This window comes from Mandrillus leucophaeus, unplaced genomic scaffold, assembly GCF_000951045.1.
Source record: "Mandrillus leucophaeus isolate KB7577 unplaced genomic scaffold, Mleu.le_1.0 Scaffold517, whole genome shotgun sequence".
Classification (NCBI taxonomy): domain Eukaryota; kingdom Metazoa; phylum Chordata; class Mammalia; order Primates; family Cercopithecidae; genus Mandrillus; species Mandrillus leucophaeus.
This window is the reverse complement of record NW_012105553.1, coordinates 597,784-620,737: the sequence shown is the minus strand read 5'-3', so window position 1 is coordinate 620,737 and position 22,954 is coordinate 597,784. Positions and strand designations below refer to the sequence as shown.

Here is a 22,954-nt window from a genome sequence, read left to right as displayed (position 1 = left end):
ATCTTCACTACTGTGGTTATTCTTTCTCACTCCTTTCCATTTTGTTTTTTATTTTTATTTATTTATTTTTTTCGAGGCAGCATCTCACTGTGTTGCCCAGGCTGGAGTGTAATGGCACGATCTCCGCTCACTGCAACCTCCACTTCCCAGGTTCAAGCGATTCTCCCGCCTCAGCCTCCTGAGTAGCTGGGATTACAGGCACCTGTCGTCATGCCCACCTAATTTTTGTATTTTTGTAGAGATGGGGTTTCACTATGTTAGCCAGGCTGGTCTCAAACTCCTGACCTCAAGTGATCCACCTGCCTTGGATTCCCAAAATGCTGGGATTACAGGCGTGAGCCATGTCTGGCCTCCTTTGCATTTTAAACAAAAGGTAGCCACACATCCCCCAAATTTGTACACATTTCGGAGCTTTCTTTGTCTTTTTGTATGTGGAGAGGCATTTTATGAAAAGTTAGTAAAGGGAACAAATATTCTGACTACTCACAAAGAGCTGTTGTCACATTTCTGGGTTTGCTCTGGGCCCTGTGTGCACTGATGTCATTCTGGAATTGCACCTGCAGTTTGAAACTGTGGCTGTGCACACCCTGGGCCCCTTCCTCTAAGGCTGCATGGTCATCTCCAAGCTCGGGCCTCTGGGGTTGGACTTTAGTCACTTCAAGTCAGTCACTGACCATGATGATGCTGTGAGGACCCTCCACAGCCTGGGAGCTTTCTTTACCTTTTTAGATTCATTTAGATGATCAGGAATTAGATTCTGGGCTGATTGGGCGTTCTGTGTAATTTCTGAGGGTTTGGTTGTGGGGTTACTTTTCTCTACATGTATTCTTCCCACGACATCATGAAGTTACATAATGATCTGTCTTCTTCTTCATCCCAAAGCAACGTTGGACCAGAAAATCCCAGCAGGATCTGCATCGTCATCGAGCCGGCCCAGCTTCTGAAGGGAGATGTCATGGTGAGTGCCCGCCGTGGCCGCAGATGTGTCTGTGTCCCCACTCTCCCAGTGGTGATGACTTGAAAACATGATTCTGTGTTAAAACAGTAACCCCACAAAAAGGTACGCTGTAAGAAAAATGAAAAGTAGCTGTTGCCTTAACTCTGGGGTCCCCCACCCCCGGGCTGTGGACCTTATCGGTCCATGGCCTGTCAGGAGCCGGGCCTAGCGAGCGAGCGTGACCACCCGAGCTCCGCCTCCCATCAGATCAGTGGCACCATGAGATTCTCAGAGGAGTGCGAACCCTATTGTGAACTGCGTGTGTGAGCGATCTAGGTTGCACACTCCTTAGAATGATGATGTCAGGTGCAACAGTTTCATCCTGAAACCATCCTCCACCAGTCCGTGGAAAAATTGTCTTCTATGAAACCGGTCCCTGGTGCCAAAAAGATTGGTGACTGCTGCCTTAAGGCATTTAGTTAACTTTCTGAATAAAACTATTTTAATTAAAGGGACAGAACAAATCTTCATTCTTGATTCTCTTTCATTCTAGAGCCCCTTGAGATACAGAACCTGGAAATTAATGTCCTAATTTGGCCACTCACCTCTGAGGATCCCTGTGTTCCTACTATAATTTGCATTCTTCACATGATCACTGGCCTCCCAGAGTGTGGGTGCAGAAATAGAATATTTATGTGTCATTAATAGCCAAAGTGTGAAATACAGCTGGTGCAGTTACAGCTTGATTAATGATCAAAACAATGATTTCACCAGATAATTTTGACTCTTGGGTGTGTTGGTTCTTGGAGGAGATTAGCTATTACATTTTTCCCTTTTATTTTTCTTGAATACAAAAAATTCATACATTTAAAATAATTTTAGGAAAGTTTTTTTATCTGAAATAAGGTAAGCTTTTAAGGCATATGTATGACTTTTCAGCATGCATAGAATCATAGAATGTAAACATTTCATGGCCTTGGAAGACCCACTTCTATAAGGCAATAGGGTGAATTGAGAATTAGCTTTTCGTAGTATTATAAATGCCCTATACAAAGTTTTTGAGGATTTTCATTAATTTCCCTGTAACCCCTAGATTTTAAAATCTTTGCTTAGTGGGTGGTGAACTCCCTACCTTGCTGGTCCTGAATTCTTGGAAAAATCAAATCAGCGAGGTCGTCTGGACCCATCCACGCCTGCGGGGTCCCTCTGGGGCCTCCGGGTCTATACTGTTTCACATGCTCACCACCTAATTGAGGGGTTCTATAGGCCTGGAAGGCAGGTCTGGAACAACAACTGGGCCCAGCCCTTTCAAGGCATTGAGTAAGCACTTATAAACACCTTGCCTCCCTTTTCGTAGGCAAGAAAGCTGAGGCTTGGGGTGCGTCATACATTTTTATAGGCCCTTTCCTCAGCTGTCTGTTCTACTGTCCTGAAGAGGATCTGGGCTGGAAGTCTGTCCTCAGGGTGCTGTGCCGCAGCGGTGGTGCGGCAATCCCTGTGGTTGGAAGTGAGATGGAGGACCGGAGGGGAGAGATACATCCACTCTGGTGTTCCCTCACATCCTGTGGTCCAGAAGGCAGCCCTGGGCTTGTTTCCTAGGAGACTTCAACCTGGAGGCTCCTTCTCCCAGGACACTTCCTGGGATCGTTGGACAAACGGCCTGAGCCTTTATTGAGCATGGCCTATGTTCAGCACTTTACTTCTCCAGCCACTCTGGAACTGGGTCCAGTGTTCCAGCTTTAAAGAGGAGGCCAAGCTGGGTGCAGTGGCTCACACCTGTAATCCCAGCACTTTGGGAGGCTGAGGCGGGCGGATCACGAGGTCAGGAGATTGAGACCATCCTGGCTAACATGGTGAAACCCCGTCTCTACTAAAAATACAAAAAAATTAGCTGAGCGTGGTGGCGGGCACCTGTAGTCCCAGCTACTCAGGAGGCTGAGGCAGGAGAATGGCGTGAACCTGGGAGGCGGAGCTTGCAGTAAGTCGGATGACGCCTCTGCACTCCAGCCTGGGCGACAGAGCGAGACTCCGTCTCAAAAACAAACAAACAAACAAAATAATAATAAGAGGAGACCAAGAGGGGCTGGGAGTGATGCTGGTAGGATTTGCATCCGCCCTCATCTTGTTTGTGTAGTGTTCTACCTGCCCTGGGAGGTGACATCTCAAGGGCTGGTGCTCCCTGAACCAGGTCTTCAGTGATGAGTACTTGTGGCCCCATGGCCCCATGGCCCCGTCCCTTTAAGATGACTCACGGGAGGCAGCTGAACAACTCAGTCATGGAGGGTGACCCTCAGGCTAACATGTGGCCTCCCCCCCACCCACCAAGAGTATGGGACAGCCCTCTCCCCTGGGCTGTTTATGGGCTGGTAGCTGCAGGGTCTTCCTGAGACCAGGCGGGTCCCCTGGGAAGTGCCTGGCTCCTCTCCTCTCTTCCCAGCTACCTTCTCTTCCACCTGCCTCCTCCTCCTTCCTTCTCTTCTCCCCTCTCTTCTCTCCCACCCCGTCTCTACAAACTATTCCCCCTCCTCTTGCCCTTCTTCCTTTTCCTCCTGTCTGCTCCCTCCCTCCTTCCTCCTCATTATTTTCTGTGGCCCCTCCTTCCTACTGTCATTCATCCAGTAGTCTTTTTTTTGGTAATGTTTTGTGCTTTTTGAGTCGCTGTGCTTGGCTCTAGGCCCATGAGTGAAGTTTTTGCCCTGGAGGATCCTCGCGGGGACATGGGCTTTCTGGCAGGAGGGAACCTGCTGATACTGTGTGGCCCACAGAGGCCTTGATGAGATGGGGTGGGAGAGGTCACAGAAGGATTCAGATGGACGTGACCTGTGAGTTGGCTCCAGGTTGGAAGGGGTGTTATTATACAAACAGAGACGCAGCATCCCAGGCTTGAGGCACCCACAGAGGCTGATGCTGTTGTTAGGATGTCTGTCTTGCAAGGACAGTCGTTGTCTTGGAAGGTTGAAACTAGATTTTGTAGGGCTTCCATATTTGCATATTTTGTTTTGAATGTAGACCTCTGCCCAGTGAAGACCATAGGGTTTGTGAGGATTAAATGTTGAGTCTCCCAGGATAGCGCCTGGCAGAGGATGAAACTGCATCGATGTGACCCTGCGCATCACCAGGTCACTTTCCTCTATCAGACCAGACTGTGGCTTAGTCTTTGGGGCAGCCACTGCCTCTTCCCTCTGGAAGAACTCCCAGCACCCCACCCACGCCACAGGCCCTCTCTTCTGGTGCTGCGTCCTATCCTGTCCCACCCTGTAGTGGGCACCGCAGCCCAAACGTGTGGTCTGAGTAGACATCACATGCATCCATGTTGTAGTAGCTGGAATGTGGCTTTGAGCGGGCAGCATGGATGGGACTTGGAAGGGGTGTGGTGGAGGTGTGGGTTTGGCACTTGATAACTGAGGCAGGCCCAGGAACAGGGTGGGGAAGGGCGGAGAGGGGCCGTGAGTGAGTGAAGGAGGTGGTGGCCTCCTTTCCTTAACGTCCCACCTGCAATGTCCCACCTGCAGCCCTTGAAAGTCTTCCCAGTGGCCTCCAGGCCACCCTGGGCTGGCATTCTCCAGCCTGCCATCTCCTCCTGGTCCTCTGTCCCTCACTGGCTCTAACCTGCTTGGCATTCAGACTGTGTGTCCCTCAGGCCACTGGAACCCGCTGGCCGCCTCATGCTGCCCCAGCTGATCTAGCCATTATGTCCCCAAGCCCTGCTGATCCAGCACTGCCCACCCACCCTGGCCCTGACCTTTCAACTCAGGCTTTACCCTGGACAGCACCCTGCTCCCCATCTCATTGGCTGTGCAGATTTGACACAGAGTCCTGCCTCCAGCCACCGTGATCGTGGCCCCATGAAGGCCCTTCCTTCCCCAGGACACCACTGGCCTGTCCTCTGAGCTGCTCACCGCACGGTGCAGCCTGCAGCTCCTCTCTGGCCATGGTTTCTCTCCTGGGGAGGAGGTCCAAGTGCCTGTGCCTGACATATGAGCCCCTCATCCTCCCGCCCCGTGATTCAGCTCCAGGGACTCTGTGCTATTGGTCATACTTGGCGTCATTCTCTCGTGTCTCTCTTGTCTCGCTAATGTCACCCACCCATATCAGAGCTTTGGCTCTGAGCTTGTGACTCGTGGGCGTGTGCTGCACTCTCCCTGAAGCTGGGCTCCATATTCTGGAATCCACACCCCGTCTGCACCTCCAAGGGTGGTGATTCTCTCTAGCCATAGACTCCAGAGTCAGACATCGTGCTCCTCAGAAGGATGCCGATGCTCGGTAGACCTCAGAAACTCACGAGGAGTGGCTGTGGCTCACCACTGCTGAGGGCCTTCAGGGGCCTGCTGCATCATCATCACCACCTTACAGACAGAGGCAGAGAATCAGTGGCTGGCTGAGGCCACATCCCCAGTGAGTCAGCTGAGCCAGAGTCTCTGAAAACCATTAAGACAGCGAGCCTCATACCTGCTGCCGGCTCCTCTGTTGAGTGGGTGTGTGGCTGGCTGGAGGAGGCACGTTGCGGGCACGATGCTGTGGTGAAGTGTATCATGTCCTGGTGCACTCACGTCCGAGCAGAAGCCTAACGTCCCTGAAGAGTTTGAAAGTGCGAAGGTTTTGGAATTCAGGTATCAGGTTTAGCTGTTGAGTTTCTTGAGGTGAATGTTTTATGCTGTGGGGGCATAAAATATTCCCTGTTTTATGAGTCCATGAGTTAAGAAATGCTGTTAGATAGGAGATTCCAGATTTTTTCACAGGAGATAGTTTGATAAAATAATTTCCTTCCTTCACCTTTGCTCGTTCCTTACATGGAATTTTTCTGGGATTGCGTTATGATTTGATTCATGTTTCCTGTGTTTACGTTTACTTTTTTGTACACTCTGTGCTTATTTTTTGCAGTGTTTTCAGATGGGTGGAAGAAGATGTGGGTGATGGCTGAAAAGTGTACTTTTCCATTGCAGAAGGTTCTTTTTCCTTGAAGTGTTCATAGACGTGATTAGCTAAGAGGTTTCGTTTGGTTATCTGTCTCTACGAAGCCTGATATACTTTTCTCCTGTTGTATTCTGCCAGGGCTGCCATCACAAAGCATGGCAGAATGGGCTTTGGTCTCAGCTTAAACAACAGAGGTGATTCCCCCACAGTCCTGGAGGCTGAGAGCCTGAGGTCCAGGTATGGGCAGGGTGGTTTCTCCTGAGGCCTCTCTCCTTGACCTGGAGGTAGCCGTCTTCTCCCTGTGTCCTCACCTGGGCTTCACTCTGTGTGTCTATGTCCTCATCTCTTCCTCTTCCAAGGATACCAGTTATCATTCATTTGGTACCAGCCTAGTGACCTCATTTTGATTTATCTTTATGAAGACCCCATCTCCAAATACAGCCCTATGCTGAAGTGCTAAGACCTTCAACCCATGGATTTTGGAGGGATACCATTCGGCCTGTAACAACTCTGTTTATTAAATAAACCTCTTCTAGAAAGTTTAATAAGATTATTAGTGCAGTCAGGTGCCACTGACGGCCCGGCCCCTGTGGCTGTGGTTTGTCACCAGCCTTTATCCTGGGAACGTTCAGCGTGCGGCCTGCATGAGAGGATGTGGTGGACACACGAGTGGGCAGTGCAGGGCTCCTGCTTCTGGGTGTCTGGGTCCTCCAGGGAGATGAGCATGCAGAGAGCTAGGGCAGGTGGAACTGAGTGTGGCAGAAGGTGCACGGAGACAAGAGCTGAAGGTTAGGTGGGAGAGACAGTTGCCAGCGTGTCAGAGAAGGAGTGGCTTCGCAGCAGAGCTGACATCTGTGGTCGACCTGGAGAGTAGGAGTCCAGAGTGTCAGTGCCAGCACTCGCATCAGAGTCTGGAGTGTATGTTGTGCCAAAGCCCAGAAATCTCAGTGCTGTTGACTCCCTCTGAAAACGATCTGAGGGAACAACACAGGAAGAAAAAAATGCGGTTGCACATTTCTCATTATTGGCAAAGCATCCTTAGAGAAGAACGGGAGCCATCCCCTCCTCCTGTTCACGCTTCTTCTGGGTGTTCTGAGGGTGCGCAGTGCAGGAGTAGCGCCAGATTCCTCCTTTCCAGCCTCTCCCCACCTTCGAGTGACCCACTCTGCTATGCTCAGCACAGGACGCCCACGCCGCCTTCACTTTGCCCTTCCTTCAGTTTTGCCCTGTGACTGCTTGACGTGCTCTGCTGCAGGTTCACCGAGCAAACCTTAAGTTGAGAAGGCTCCAGTGGGGGAAGAAGTTATAGGGCCTTTTCTGTATAAAGTTCAGATACGCAGGTGGTTTTATTTCTTTTGGCAACAGTCATGGCTTGGAGAGGATCCTAAGGAGCAGAAAGCACGTGCATAGATTTACACCCTGAAGACTGCAGATGTCTCGGCGCTCTCAGTCTGGGTGTTGTCTGAGGCTGTCTGTACTTCTGAAGGCGGAAAGTGGCTTCCCAGGCGGGCTAACCATCCTTCATCCTTCTCCTTCGAAAGGCCTCTTGACCTCTTTGAGATTTCCCCTCCGTGGTTCTGGTGTCTCCCTTGCCTGCAGGCACATGTGCCTGGCTTTCCTCATGAGGGCCTCTGCACTGGGACTTACTGGCAAAGATTACAGCGGTCAAGTTCACAGAGAAGGAAGGGCCAGAGTCAAGTCTAACTGTGGAAAGTGACTTGGGAAAACAGAGCCCCACTTGCCACTCCCTGGACTCAGTTTCTAGCAGATGGAGCTGCTGCAGGCAGCAGCAAAGCTGACTTTGACCTGCCGTCTGCCTTCGCCTCCACACAGCCAGCCCATCCATGCTCGGCCCTTCCCAGCTGCACACCTGACCCGTCCCGTCTTTGCATTGTGCCTTTTGCAAAAGGTCAGATTCTTAAGCCCGCTCTTTTCAAAAGGGCAGAACCTCAAGAGGTTTAGTCAATATGGCGTTGTCAGGCAGTGCCATGGGGAGGGCAGCCGAGGCATTATGTAACCCTGCTCAGGAATTCACGCGGGCAGCGGGCCCATCAGGAGTCTGGCAGGGCTCCAGGGGCCTGATCCGGCTTGCTGCCTCCCTGGTCTTGTCTCTCAGGTTCGGGGCTTGTAAACACATGCTTTGTCTTGCTGCCCCTGCTCGGGCAAATCCACGGCCACTTGAATTTTGTGTTCATGGTTCCTGGCTCTAGAACCTCGCTCCGGTGACCCGACTTGTAAACAAAGGTGTTGCCTGCTCAAGAAGTTTTCACAAACAAATAGTGCTGTTGCTGGTTATTTCTTAGCGAAGGCACTTACATAAGGCCGGGGAAAAATGAAAGTGTTCTCCTGAGACTCTGCCCCAGGAGAGGTTTCTACAGATCTCTGCTGGACGCATCACAGCATATTTTGTGATTATCTTTTCCCTCTCCCTTTTAGACGGGGCTGGGTCTTAATCCATGCGGTCATCTCAGCATAGTGGACTTGGTTGTGTTTTCATTTGCAACCAATATTTACCCACCTTTCAATTGCTTTAGGTCATGAATTACAATATTGCGAACATCTGAAATCATTTTCGGCTCCAAGTGAAGAAATCATGGTTAGTGTTGGCCCTGCCTGACCTAAGTCTTTGACCTATGAGGCTTAGCTATCTAACTTTTTACCCTCCAAATACGTGGTTGTAACTCATTCTCTGAGCTCACAGATTCCTTGAGGCCTGCGTAGAGAGTTGCCTGGGCCACCAGCGGAGCATTGAGTAAGAATGTTACTTTTTTCTGTTAGGGATGCTTTGAGGGTTTTGCTCTTTTGCTTAGTAAATTTAGGGGAAGCAGATCTGAATAGGAGCTGCCTGACAATGGCTGGCATTATGGGAGGATAGGAACTTGAGGGCTGCCTTCTGAATTGGGGGCTGGCATTCCTGGGGCTGATACCTTAAGCCTTGACTCTCTTGGTCCAAGGTGCTTTTTCTCTTGTTGATGAAGAGTTTGAAATAAAAATACACTTCTGTGGCCTGAAGTTAAGCAAGTCATCAGCTGTCTTTAAACACTGGATTGATGGATAACTTCTTTGAGAATTCCATGTGTCTGCCTTCGACTTGGTGTACTTCAGGAGCAAATGACGTCAAGGCAGGGCTCCGTTCCTGGTCACCAGCAACTTGTCCAGTTCAGTCAAGGTCACAGGCATATTTTTACACCACTATTAGAAAATAAATGTTGGCTATGGTTTCTGAATTGCCTCATCAAACTAAAAGAAAGCAAGGGTGCTTGCAGGCCTTCCCATTGAGATCATCATTCACCCCATGTGTTTTTGCGTACCAAGTGCCCTCTCTCTAGAAGCTTATGCCCTTTAAATAATATATTTATGTAAATATAGCATATCATTGTTGGATTTACAAATTATATTAATATGTAGTGCTAATTTAATCTTTATAACAACATAGCCAGGTCAATATCATAATTCTCATTTTGTGGTCAGAGAATGTAAAGTCTAAAGAGGCAGCAACTTTCCCAAGATCTGAGTGCTCCCAGCGATTTGTGATGTCAGCATCACACCCACGTACTTTTGTGGTTGGCTGTACGATAGCATAGTGACAGGCCATGCGCAGCCTTTGTTGCAGTGCTTGCTATTTCTCATTTCATTTTTCTATGCTGCAGAATTGTGACTGCACATCTTTGAATTGTTATTTTAAATGCAGATATTCTAAAATCTGAAGGCAAAGGATCAACGTATTCTAGAAACACTCTGGGGAGACCCAGGTAAATAAAATTAAAGCCCGAGGGATGAAGGGAAAATTATAGACTTGAATCACTCTAATCTTTACGAAATGTTTGCATTACTTTTATATCTTAAAGGGAGGCATTTGGGGGCTCTCGTACCAAGTACCATGTTGATTGTTCTTTCTGTTATGTGTTACGAGCGTAATTCTGATCTCTTGCCATTGGTCTTAAAAAGATTTGTTGATGTGGATAATGCATAATTATTGCACACTATGGAGGGCTCCTGGCTGGTGAGTGGATTTTGTCTCGAGATCTGACCTGCTGTGTTGACGGTGGTTGCTGGGAACTCTGAGGTAGGGAAAATCCTGTAGTTTTCCATGTCTTTCAGAAGAAGCTGGAGTCAGTTCATGATTTGGTCTGGAGGACTGGAGGGGGTGGTTTTTACCTCCCTTAATCAAGGGGAAAGAGGTTTAATATGAAACAGGGAGTGTGTATCATGAGGCCGTTAGGATCTCAAGCCAGCAAACAAAGTTAGCCTTAAAATACTCAGAGAAACCTCTGAAGGGAGGACCACGTGATTTCAGGCAGCAGTTGTTCCCTGCCAGTGGGATAGACCACTCTGTCTTTCACTGCGGAGCCTTAGGAGTATTTGAAAGCTTGTGCTGTGAAAAATAGGAGAATCATATGGGGCCTGCAGAGGAACCTGTTTGGGACAGGCCGATTCCCATCTCCTGCCCCTCTGTACCTCCTGGGCTCCGTGGCCTGCTTTCTCCTCCCTTCTGGTATGTGGAGGGAGCTGGGATTGCTGCAGGAGGAGCAGTGTGTTTGTGTGTAGCTGCTGTGAGGAGCATTGGGGGGACCTGGGGGAGCATCCTGGATTTCTGGAGAGGGAGGGCGGGACCTGGCCTGGAAGGAGGCCCTGTGCTGGGTGGAGTGGTACTGACGGGAGGGGCACCGTGAGCTGCGGTTGGGGATATTCCACTGTGCCACTTATGTGGCCCGGCCTAGAGCCCACAGCTCCCTCCGTTTTCACCCGGGACACTCCCCGCCTGCCGGGACCGAGCCCACAGCTGCCTCCTGAGGAGGTTCCTGCCCCCTGCGGGCAGACACTGGCGCCCATGGCAGCACAGGCTGCTTTAACTGCGTGAGCCACCAGCTGATATCGTGTTGTTGTTTTTATTTGTTTAAATCTCTGGTTCCCTTAAATATTTATAAAATTTGAGAGCAAGACTGGCTTGAATTGGGGCTTCTCTTTTCCTTTCCCCTTCCCTAACCACTTTTCACTCCCCATTTGTAAGGCACCCAGTGGGAAGAAGGCAGATAGGGAGAGGTGGGTGCTGTCATCCCTAGCAATGGGGGGCGCATGTGTGGATTTACCCCTGGCCAGAAGGACCTCCCTCTGGGGATCTCTATAGTATGCCCTGGGTTGAAGCATTTGATGGGTGGTCAGCGTCGTGAGTGTGGGGTGTGGGGAGCTCAGAGGAGGGGCCCAGATATTCTCAGAACATCTTGAAAGGATCCCTGCAAGGACAGCCTTTGATTGAGTCTTGCTGAGACATCAGTCTCAGACAGAGGTGGTAGATTTGTGGCCAATGTGCCATTGGCTATTGGAAAGCAAATGGAGGCAACATTTCTTCACAATTCCAGTTCTCTAGTTACAAATGCCCTGGTTCCTGGGCCCCTGGAGGCGAGGCCTGGGTCTGAGCCCCATGTTTACAGCACCCCTGGCCAGCGCCAGGCCGTGCAAGGGAGACCCAGTCGTGTTTGTCAACAGGGAACATCCTTCCACAGTCTTAATTATATTTTTTGGTTTATTTATCCATCCCTTTCCTTGCAGATCGCACAAAGGTAAACATCTTCTGGTTCTGCCTGGAGTCACAGCTCCCTGCCTCCTGGGCTGGGCTTCTGGGCTTTTTGTTCCTCTGGTGGACGTTTGTCTGCTTAGGGAAGACAGAGCCCTCCCTGCCGCGTTCTCCTGCATGCTGGTCCGGATCATACTTGCTGTGGTGGCTTGTCATTTACTGTTGTGAGGCATGTGATATTGTAAAGCCATCTTTCTCCAAGAAAAGTCTCTCTTATGGGAACCTGTCTGTCTCTGGTAGTCACTACCCCACAGCCTGGTGGTGGGGGAGGTGCCCACCTGTGCACGGTTTGGTCTGAGAGCAGAATCCAGCCTGTCCAGGGCCTTCGACCCTCTGGGGATTTGGGAAAGTGCCACTACCTGGTGGTCCTGCCCCTGTTCTCTGAGTGAGGGGTGTCTCTGCCCTGCAGCTCCCCCGTCTGTGGCCTGAGAACCCTCCCAGTGATGCCAGTGCTGTGCACGGTCACAAGAAGCAGGTGGTCCCCAGTTATAAAGGCGGGTCAGGACACGCAGCCTTCTGCTCTGCCCACCGTTCCCCACATGCCAAGCATCTGCAAGGAGAGGCTCTACCCTTTGGCTCATTGGCACAATCATTTAGGGTGCTTGAGCTGCACCCTGGGGACCTCATGAACCCCAGCTTGAGTTCAAATCACATCAGGGTGATTCTGAACACTTGTCTCACACGACCCCCAACAGGACCTCTGGACAGCCAGTGATGGGAAGCTAAATGCCAACACCGTCTCTGTCTCCCTCTCTCCCTTCCTCTTCCTTTGTGTCTCTGTCTCTAAATTACAGCATGCACATAGTCATTTAGCATAGTACACACAGTAATGACCGGCTGCTTCTTTTTGGAAAACAAAAAGCTTTAAGTTGCAACATGGAGCGCTGAGATCAAAGAAAAGCTATCACAATCAGTTGTTAAAGTCTAGAAAAAAAGAGACCACGGAATTTCATTTTTCAGATGTGTTCCAAAACAGGGCACATTCTCGCGGTCTGAAAGGGTTTAGGTGTGGCCTCTCTGAGGACTAGCAATGGTGGTGTTCAGGCTGTGGTTCCACAGGAGCAGCACAGGGAACACATTGAAGCCTCCAGGGGAGCCCCGCACCCAGCAGCGGCAGTGTGGTGCCTCTGCCTGCAGCCTAGCTGTCTGCAGGCGCCTGTGCCCAGGGCTGGAGTTCCACTCCAAAGCGTGAACTCCCAGCCAGAGTCCAGAGGGGAGGCCCTGCTGTGCCGGCCTCCGCAGAGTGTGTTCCTTGCTGGGAACGTGTGTCCCCGCTGCAGCTGCTTTGTTTTGTTTTTTCTCTCTAACCCAGGTGAAATGCTACCACAAGAAATACCGCTCGGCCACCCGTGACGTCATTTTCCGCCTGCAGTTTCACACTGGGGCTGTGCAGGGCTACGGGCTGGTGTTTGGGAAGGAGGATCTGGACAATGCCAGCAAAGGTGAGGCACGGAGCTGGCGGCGCTGTGCTTGTGGGCAGCTGTGGTTGAACCTCCTTGGTTGATTCTTTCACTATCCTCTCTACCCCGCTTTCCAAAATTCAGCCTACTGACAAAATTGTTCCCAAATTAGGAGAAAGTGATCATTGATCTCTGGGGGAAAAAATTATGGATAACCAATGATACTGCCTATACTTTCTGTATCATGGGCCATCTTTATTGCAGATTTGGGAGTGGTGCTGTACTGGTTGGAATAAAGGACAAAGTCAATCCATACTTTTCTGGTTAATCATCTCCACAAATGTGTTAAAATACATTGTTTTTTCAGATGACCGTTTTCCTGACTATGGGAAGGTTGAATTAGTCTTCTCTGCCACGCCTGAGAAGATTCAAGGTGGGTAGCTTGGTGGAACACTGGGAGGTCCTTGTTGACACAGATGGAAGGTGCACGATGGCTATGCTGGGGCTACAGTACTAGTCTCCTGCCTTTGCACATATTTGGAGACTTCTGTAATTAATTTTATTTAAATATAGGATATTGGATAGTGGAACAAGAAGGCCCACTTGTGTCAGTAAGCCCCAGAAGTGGTGTGACTTGCCCACAGCCGCTCAGCCAGGAGAGCCTCGGGCATGACTGACCATTCTTGCAGGAGTAAGGTGGTATTGCGTTGTGGTTTTAATTTGCATTCCCCTGGTGGTTAGTGATGTTTAGCATTTTTTCATATGTTTGTTGGCTGTTTGTATATGTTTTGAAAAATGTCTGTTCATATCATTTGCCCACTTTTTGATGGGATTATTTGGTTTTTTTTCTTGAGGATTTGTTCGAGTTCCTTGTAGATTTTGGATATTAGTGCTTTGTCAGGTGCATAGTTTGCAAATATTCTCTCTCACTCCGTGGGTTCTGTTTACTCTGATGATTATTTCTTTTGTGGTACAGAAGCTTTTTAGCTTAATTAGGTCCCATTTACTTATTTTTGTTCTGTTGCATTTGCTTTTGAGGTCTTAGTCGTGAATTATTTGCCTAGGCAAATGTCCAAAAGAGTTTTTCAACTACGTGGTCTTCTAAACTTTTTATGGTTTCAGGTCTTAGATTTAAATCTTGGATCCATCTTGAGTTGATTTTTATAATATAAGGTGAGAAATGGGGATCCAGTCTTATTCTTCTACATGTGGCTAGCCAGTTTTCCCAGCACCATTTGTTAAATAGGGTATTCTTTCCCCAGTTTATGTTTTTGTATGCTTTGTTGAAGATCAATCCGTTGTAGTCAGTTGTATTTCTGGATTCTCTCTTCTGTTCCATTGATCTGTGTGTCTGCTTTTATACCATGATGTTTTGGTAACTATAGCCTTGTAATATAGTTTGAATTCCAATAATGTGATGCCTCCAGATTTTTTTATGTTTTGTTTTTAGGATTGGTTTGGCCATTTGGGCCTCTTTTTGGTTCCATATGAATTTTAGGATTTTTTTTCCTAATTTTGTGAAAAATGATACTAGTATTTTGATAGGAATTGCATTGAATCTATAGATTGCTTTGGACAGTATGGTCATTTTCAGTATATTGATTCTTCCAATCCATGAGCATGGGATGTGTTTCCATTTGCTTGTGTCATTTCTGATTTCTTTCAGCAGTGTTTTGTAGTTCTCCTTGAATAGATCTTTCACCTTTTGATTAAGTGTATTTCTAGTTTTTTTTTTTTTTCAGCTGTTGTAAAAAGAATTGAGTTCTTAATTTCATTGTCAGTTTGGTCATTGTTGGTGTATAGCAGTGCTACTGATATGTGTACATTGATTTTGAAACCTCATACTTTACTGAATTTGTTTATAAAATCTAGAAGTCTTTTGGAGGAGTCTTTAGTATTTTCTAGGTATACGATCATATCATTGGCAAATAGCAACAGTTTTAATTCTTCTTTTCCAATTTGGGTGCTCTTTATTTCTTTCTCTTAGCTGAGTGCTCTGGCAGTACTGTTCCAGTACTATGTTGAATAGAAGTGGTGAAAATGGGCATCCGTGTCTTGTTCCACTTCTCAAGGGGAATGCTTTCAACCTTTCCCCATTCAGCATGACATAAGCTGTGGGTTTGTCATCCGTGGCTTTTGTTATTTCAAGATAAGTCCCTTCTACGCCTAGTTTGTTGAGTGTTTTTATCATAAAGTGATGCTAGATTTTATCGAATGCCTTTTTTGTATCTACTGAAATGACATATGGTTTTTGTTTTTAATTCTGTTTATGTGGTGCATCACATTTATTGATTTCTATATGTTCTAAATCATCCCTGCTTTCCTGGGATGAAATCCACTTGATCATGGTGTATTATCTTTTTAATGTGCTGTTAGATTCAGTTAGTTAATATTTGTTGAAGATTTTGCATCTATGTTCATCAGGGATGTTGGTCTGTGGTTTTCTTTTTTGTTGTTGTTGTATTATTTCCTGGCTTTGGTAGCAGGGTGATACTGGCTTCATAGAATGAGTTAGTTAGGGATGATTCCTCTTTCTCAGTCTTTTGAAATTGTTCAGTAGGATTGGCACCAATTCTTCTTTGAATGGATGGTAGAACTCAGCTGTGAATCCATCTGGCCCTGGGCTCTTTTTTATTGGCATTAAAAAACATTATTGATTCATTTTCACTGCTTGTTATTAGTCTGTTCGGGGTTTCTGTTTCTTCTTGATTTAATCGAGGAGGGTTGTCTGTGTCCAGGAATTGACCACTTTTCTCTCAATTTTCTAGTTTATATACATAAAGGTGTTCATAATAGTCTTGAATGATCTTTCATGCTGGTTGTAATCTTTCCAGTTTCATTTCTAATTGAATTTATTGAATCTTCTCTCTTCTTGGTTAATCTAGCTAATGGTCTATCAGTTTTGTTTATCTTTTCAAAAAACCAGCTTTTTGTTTCATTGATCTTTTGTATTTTGTTTCAATTTCATTTAGTTCTGCACTGATTTTTGTTTTTTTATTTTCTTCTACTAGCTTTGAGTTTCGTTTATTCTTGCTTCTCTAGTTCCTTGAGGCTTGACATGAGGTTGTCAATATGTGATCTTTCAGACTTTTTGACGTAGGCATTTAATGCTATAAACTTTCCTCTTAGCACTGGCTTTGCTGTATCCTAGAGGTTTTGGTAACTTGTGTCACTATTATCATTCGTTTCAAGGAATTTTTAAATTTCCATCATGATTTCATCATTGTCCCCAAAGTAACCAGCATTTTAAAAAGAGAATTAGAAGTACAGTAGGCTGCCAGTATTATATGCAAAACAAATTTTTTCCCGAAAAAATACATTTCAAAAAAACCAGTCCCTTTATCATCAAAGTGAATTGTCCAGATCCATCACCAAGATCCACATGCGTGGGAGTTTTGTTTCCCTTTTTAATAGCTGTGGAAATATTCATGCTGTTTCTGTGTTCATTGTCAACGATTTAGGCAAAAACCTTTAAATACATGGCTTGTGTGTTAAAAATCCCCTTGGTATTCTTAGAAAGACTTGAAGGGAGGAGTGTGGATCTAGGAGCCTGGAGCCTGGATTCAAATCTGTGGGCTCTGAGGCTCCGAGACAGCTTACCGGGCCTGTGTGTCCTCATCAGTGAGGTGGTCTGAAGACTCCTGTTTTGCAGACGTGTCCAAGCCTGGTACACAGTGGACGAAAGATCAGTGCTGACTTCCCCCTTCCCCCTAGTGGTTTTAACTACGGTTCTATTTGTGGAAAACCCTCCACATTCTCTGATTAGTGTCGTGGCTCCTGGCGGGAGGGTGGAGAATGGAGAGGCTTCTCTCTCCTGCTCAAGTCAGGCTGCTCACTTGTCCTTGTGGTGGAGTCAGGTGGACGGAGGTGATGGGTTTCACTAGGACTAATGTTGCTGCCTGTGCCCTGTGCAGGGTCCGAACACTTGTACAACGACCACGGCGTGATTGTGGACTACAACACGGCAGACCCACTGATACGCTGGGACTCGTACGAGAACCTCAGTGCAGACGGAGAAGGTGCGTGTGGTCATCTTGTGTGCAGTTATGGAGGAGAAGGGCACAGGGAAGACAGCCCACTCAAAGATCTGAAGTATTTTGCAGTCCGCTCAGAAGAGGAAAATCCCTCTCTTTTCTCAGAGATCCAGAATCACACCTTTGTGTGACACAGTTGTGAGTTTTGAGGGTCTTCATGAGAATAAGGCATAGTGAGTTTGGATCAGGGCTTTTTGTGAAGCTGTAACGGGTGGATGAGCTGTCAGTGAAGTTATATCCAGGAGCTCCTTGGCCTGAACTTGTATGTATGTGTATGTATAATGCCAGGGACCGTTCCTCCTTCTTCCCCTCCCTTCCTGTTTGCATGTGGGGATGCCAAGCGCTGACCACAGCCAAACTAGCTACTGTTGTACGGCCCCACGTGCAACAGACATCTTGTTTTAATTTCTGTTTGCTTGTTGGTCTAGTGTTCCTGATTTATGACTGTATCATTTAAATCTCGTTTTCACGAGACAATCTCATCCAAACATGTCCTATGTTCACTTGTGGAATATGCACATTGGGTCACAGCTAGAAGCGTGAAGGAGGAAAGGAAGGAAGAGACAGCTGTGTGCTGGAATCTCCGCAAGACACAACTGGAGGCTGATTTCAAAGAAGGGGAATTGAGGCTTTTCCTGGCACGTCATGCTGATCTCTTGTCTTTTTCAACCACTGACTGAGAATCAGATTTGGTTTGGGAAAGAAATTAAAACACTTTTTGTCAGATTAGTTACATCCAGATGTGAAATAGCTAAAAGCAAGTGTTGTGGAAAGAACCGCAGTAGCGCCCCATCTTTGTGGGTCGCGGAGCTTCCCATGACTCCAGGAAGGTGGTGTCTGTGGTCAGTGAGAGGGGACACCAATTGTGTGTCCCAGGGCAGCACACGGCTCCTCTCTGTTCTTCTGGGGAGAAGCTTGCTCCTTCGTAGGCCTTATGGGATGGAATTTCAACTCAAGGAATTGTTGCAACCCAAATACACCTGTACCAGAGGTCGAGACCCACAGATGGATTATTGATGGTAAGGGCATTAAAACACAGATGAAATCTGGGGCTAGTGGGCAAGTTGTTGTGGACAGGGAGAGCCTGGCTCTGGCCTCTAAAGTAAACAGAGTGTTCTTTGCTGGTGTGAATTACTCAACACATCAGTCCTTCCAGATAACCAGCACATTAAAAGAAATGTAGCTGAAAACTCTTGGAAAACGATACATTGTCTCTCAAAAGATCACAGTGCACACTGGAATCTTAAAGCCGTGAGATTTATCAAACAACAGTTATCAAACTTTTGATCACAGAGCTCTTTTTCCAGTTACGTCTCTTCCCATCTGCGTAGCTATATTCTGTCCATCACACGGTGAGGTTTTCCACTGGAGGAGAGAAGGGTAAAGCGGTGGTTGGTGAAGTGTGTAAATAATCAGTGCAAGGCAAAATGGGGAAAGGGGCTAATTTGGAGAGCTGGGTGGGGACTCTGAGGACAGCTGACTCAGCATCCTAAATTCCAGGCTGAGGCGAGTGGATTTGACTAGAGAGGTCCCTTGCTGCATGGGAGCCAGCGAGCAGGGCTCTGTTGTGAGGCGATGAATCAGCGGCTGTGCCGAGTCTCCTGGAGACCAGGAAGCAAGTTGTGTAAAGGACATTCTCGTGATGCTGGGAGGTTCCTTGCTTGCCGAGGGAGGGGTGAGCCTGGAGGGTTATTGACCATGAGGGAGGCAGGGGTTCTAAAACACCGGTGGGTGGTCTCTGTGCCGATGCTGCAAGCGGGGAGCAGTGAAGTCCGGTGGACAGTGTGGAGGAGCCCCAGCTCCTGTGAGGAGCGTGCTCTGGAGGGCAGCTCTGTGCTCAGCCCCTCCATGGGTGCCCTGCTCTTGTCCCCAGACTGGCTCCCAGCTGAGCCTGTGACCTGCCTGCGGGGCAGGCTTTATCCTTCCCATGTCACAACCAGGGAACTGAAAGCTTGGCGCCTGTGGCCACGTCACTCACAGGTGATGAAGGACCCACGTTGATTTTATGTAAAAAACATATAGACAGAAAATCAGTTGAGTGTTCACCACCCTTTAGGGGTTACATGAAACTTTACAGAGAATCTGTGGAAGTATGTATGTGAGCGTGTGTGTATAGATCCATACATTACGTTGTGGAGGACTTGCCGTTATCACTGGGTGAAATAGACAGAATTCAGTCTTAAACACTCTCAACCACCGCAGTGTCTCCTGAAGATGCAGAGGGAGATACTTCTTTACTTTGAGGCCCTCTCAGCCCATTCACGCTGTCTTAACAGATGACCGTAACCTGGGTGTCTTAAACAACAAACATGTATTTCTCCTACTTTGAGAAGCTGGGAAGTCCAAGATCAGGCAGCCAGCCTGGTGGATTCTGGTGAGGGCTGTCATCTGGTTGCCGACTCCTGCCTTCTCGTGTCTCCACGTGGTGGTGAGGAGAAGGAGCTCCTTGGGGCCTCCTTACTGAGAGCATCAATCCCACTTATGGGGGCTCCATCCTCATGCTCTGAGCACCGTCCAGAGGTCCTGCCTCCTAATACCATCACACTGGGGATTAAGTTTTGTCGTATGAATCTTGGAGGACACATATATTCAGTCCGTAGCAGATACTCAATGCGTGTTTCTTGAATGAATGATTAGAGAAGCAATTTGAACTTTAAATATCTAAGGCCCTGACGTGACAAATCACAACTCCCATTGGTGTATTTTTCATTCAGCAGCTTCTGAGCCAGTGGTGTGAGCAGGTGGGAGACTGCTGTGGACTGTGTGGTTGGAGGTGCTGGAGCCATGCAGGTGATGGTCTGGACATCCACTCGGGACTCTGTCGCCGAGAGTTGGGTCTAGGGGCGAGTAGAGAAGGTCTGGCATTGCCATTGCAAAGGATGGAGCCAATTGGGAGTGGGTGCACAGGAATCCTGGAAAGAAACTGAGAAAGAACAGGGCAGAGTAGGGAGGACACCTGGGAGACAGTGGTTCCCAGACAGGTGGGCGAGGAGTCAGATAGGGCGCCAAGGCAGCCAGGTGCACTTTGCAGCCAGATTCACAGCTTTCCTGTGCAGTAAGTGGAGTGGGTCAGAAAGTTCATGCTTCTACACTTTAAATCTTTGCTTCTCCACGGACTGACCTTGCTCCAAGGAAACAGGGCACTTAAGGGGCTGTTGAAGAATGAAGCATGTTGTATGAAAATCGTCCTACCTGGCTGTCTCATGGGTTTTCCTGGGCTAGGGCTAGCCCTGCTCTCTTGTTCTGTTGCTGCTGCTACTTCTGTTGCACATTTTTCAGGGTCCCTGGTGCTTGTCCCCTGAGTATCCAAAAGGTGGGCACTGCTCTGAACCCTTGGAATTGTGTCAGTTTTTTTTTTCCACTGATAAATGATCTTTAAATCAACTTCAGGAAATTTGGGGGGAATAAAGGAGTTTTTTGGGAGGCCATGGAAGAGCTTACGGAGTCGAAAGCAGAGCCATCCAGCTGGTGGAGGTTTTGGAAGGGACAGTGCCACTGAAAGCTGTTCTGTGGTCTGGGCGGTCACCCCCAGGGACCCTTTGCAGGGACCAGCACTAGGATAACAGGCTCCAGCGCTCAGCCCCACGTCACTCTGCTTATGTTCATACTCCTGGAAAACAGACACTGCATGGCATTGCTTGGGTCGTGTGCTGAGCTAGGGCTGGGTGGGCAGAGCATCACCCCCAGGCTGCACGCATGGAGGGAAGAAGGCCAGTTTCCCAGGGGAAAATGCAAGCGTCATCCCCGAGGAAGAGGAGATGGATACGGAGCCTGGACAGTGACAGGTGCCCACTTCAGGGACACAGACACTTCTGTTGGCTCCCTAAGGGGTCAGCAGCTGAGAGCTTGGAGTCAGTGCTCATTGTCATGAGACAGTGGCTATGTCTGCCCAGCAGACATCAAGAGGATCAGTTACAGAAGAGGAGTGGAAGGGGTTCTGGGGTTCATGGTCTCTGAGGGCTTCCAGGCTTCATAAAACAGCAGAGACCCCCTTTATGGGCAGAGTCATGCTCAGACTCCTCATGGATATAGTGGATGAGAGTGCAGCCTCCTCCCAGCGCCTGGTTCATCCTTTGCAGCCTCAATGATATCTGAAGCCCATGAGCACCCCCAGGGAGGTGGAGGGACAGGGGAGGACTCAGAGTGAGCTCAGGAGTGTTCTCCAGATGCTTAGCCCAGAACCCACCACACGGAATCTGAGTCCTCTCCCAAAACCGGATCTCAGCAACCTTCCCTTGAACCACTGCCTAAGCATTCCTGAGAATTCCAGCTCCTGAGTTACAGACAAGCACAGAGCCTTTCCTCAGATCTGCATCCTCTCCTCTTGAATCCCCTCCATCCCCACGTGCTGTCTGGCGTGTCTGAGGTAACTGATTCAGTGGAGTGAGTTTAATGCTTCTCTTTCTTTATTATACATACATTTAAGCTTGTATCAATATTTTTTTGAAGATGTAAATTATCAAAAAGAAAGAAGGAATAATTACCCCCATCTTACCATCTAGAGATGAAGCACTCGTCACTGGTGTATTTTCGGCATGATTTCTAAGTACCATGTCATTTCTCTTAATAAGATCAGCCTGTGCATTGTTTTATAGCCTGAGTTTTTCACTTAACCCACCTCCTTGAGCATCTGTGCACATCTTTAAACTTTTCTTCCCGTGTCCTTCTCACTGAGCACGCTGGATTCCCTTAGAGGGGCTTCCCAAGTGCATTTGATCTTATTGCTGCACTCCTGCAGGGTTTCCAAGTTCTCCTGCGAGACACGAGGCTGCCACCACCACCTCTGCCACCAAAGCTCTGCAGAATCCCCAGGCTTGGGTCCTTTTGAGAAGGTGTTCCCCAGAAAGAGTAGTCACCTTTGGATAGAAAACTCATCCTTGCTGAATTTCCCTCCTCTTTTCCACTCTGCAGCCCTCCTCAGCCCCTCTTTGGTGTGGAGGCCGGTCGGCTGCATTGGTGAGCTCTTACTCCAGGCAGGCTTCGCTCTTCCCTGCGGTCAGCAGTGCCTGGCTCAGGTCCCTGGACTGGACACCGCCTGGCGGGTGGAAGGCGGAGTCCCAGCCGCATTCCCACTGGGGCTTTAGTCTTCCAAGCTGTCCAATGCTTTGAGGAGTTAAGGTTTGGCAGCCTCTGAAACATTCTCTTTTAGCTGGGAAAATGATGTATTGCGGCACTCTCTTTTCCACCCCCGCCTCTGCCTTTTCTATCCCCGCCCTTGCCTGGTTAAAAAAACCCCAAAAAATGTTGACTTAAGCCACATTTTTCTCTAGAAGTGGTTGCTGTCCTGGAATGGAGCCCTCCGCAGCTGCCTTCAGTCTGGGCCTGCATTAGGGGAGTGCCTGCTTTGATGTGTGAGCGCACATTCTGCTTCTATGCTCAGAAAGGAGCCAGCCTTGAATCCTTTCCAGTGTGGGCAAACGATTACAAATGCCCTGTCTTCAGCACAGAGAAGAGCACGTGGTCCTGGTCTCCCCGTGGGTCTGTGGTCCTGGCAGGTGGTGGCCGCGGGGGATGGTGGTCGTGTCAGCGTTCCCTGGAGTGGTTGCTGTCCCCGAGGTGGGGGAAGAATGTCTCGCGGTACACAGTGTGGCAGCCTGCCGGAAGCCTCACTATGGTATCTTAATCCTCGAGAGAGCCTGTGAGCCCATTTTAGAGATAAAGAGAGCAGATCCAATGAGAAATCAAAAGCTAGGAACCGGCCAGGGACCCTGGTAGCCTTCTGGCGTTGTACATTGTCAGCGATGGCAGCTGTGGCTCAGAGTGTGTCCTGTGCTCGAGACCGTGCAGGACAGGGCTCATACCCTTGACTTTCCTCTTTGAGACTCAGTGAGACTGGGCTGAGTCTCACCAAGTGCCCCACCTCTTCGTCACACAAGAGGGCTGTGGGTGGGGGGATTTCTTACCCTAGTAGGATGCACTTACCCTTTCAGGATCAGACTTGCTCTGATGGTCTAAGGGAATGCCCACAGCAGCATATGTGTCCCTGGATTTGTAATGTCACCACCAAGAACGCAGTGTGTAGACAGATCCCATTACTCCCTCCTCTCCATGGCTCAAAGAGATGAAAAATGCCCTCACTTCCTTTTTCTCCCCA

General features: G+C 48.4%; 1 protein-coding gene across 1 annotated transcript in view; it reads left to right on the top strand.

Moving 5' to 3' along the window:
• Nucleotides 1-22,954, top strand: part of TNS3 (tensin 3) — a 330,636-nt gene that overhangs the window by 193,281 nt on the left and 114,401 nt on the right. Inside the window, exons 14-17 of the mRNA XM_011996485.1 lie at nt 883-958; nt 12,739-12,868; nt 13,194-13,259; nt 16,741-16,845. Coding sequence (XP_011851875.1) covers nt 883-958; nt 12,739-12,868; nt 13,194-13,259; nt 16,741-16,845 — 377 coding nt within the window. The remainder of the gene's footprint in view (nt 1-882; nt 959-12,738; nt 12,869-13,193; nt 13,260-16,740; nt 16,846-22,954) is intronic.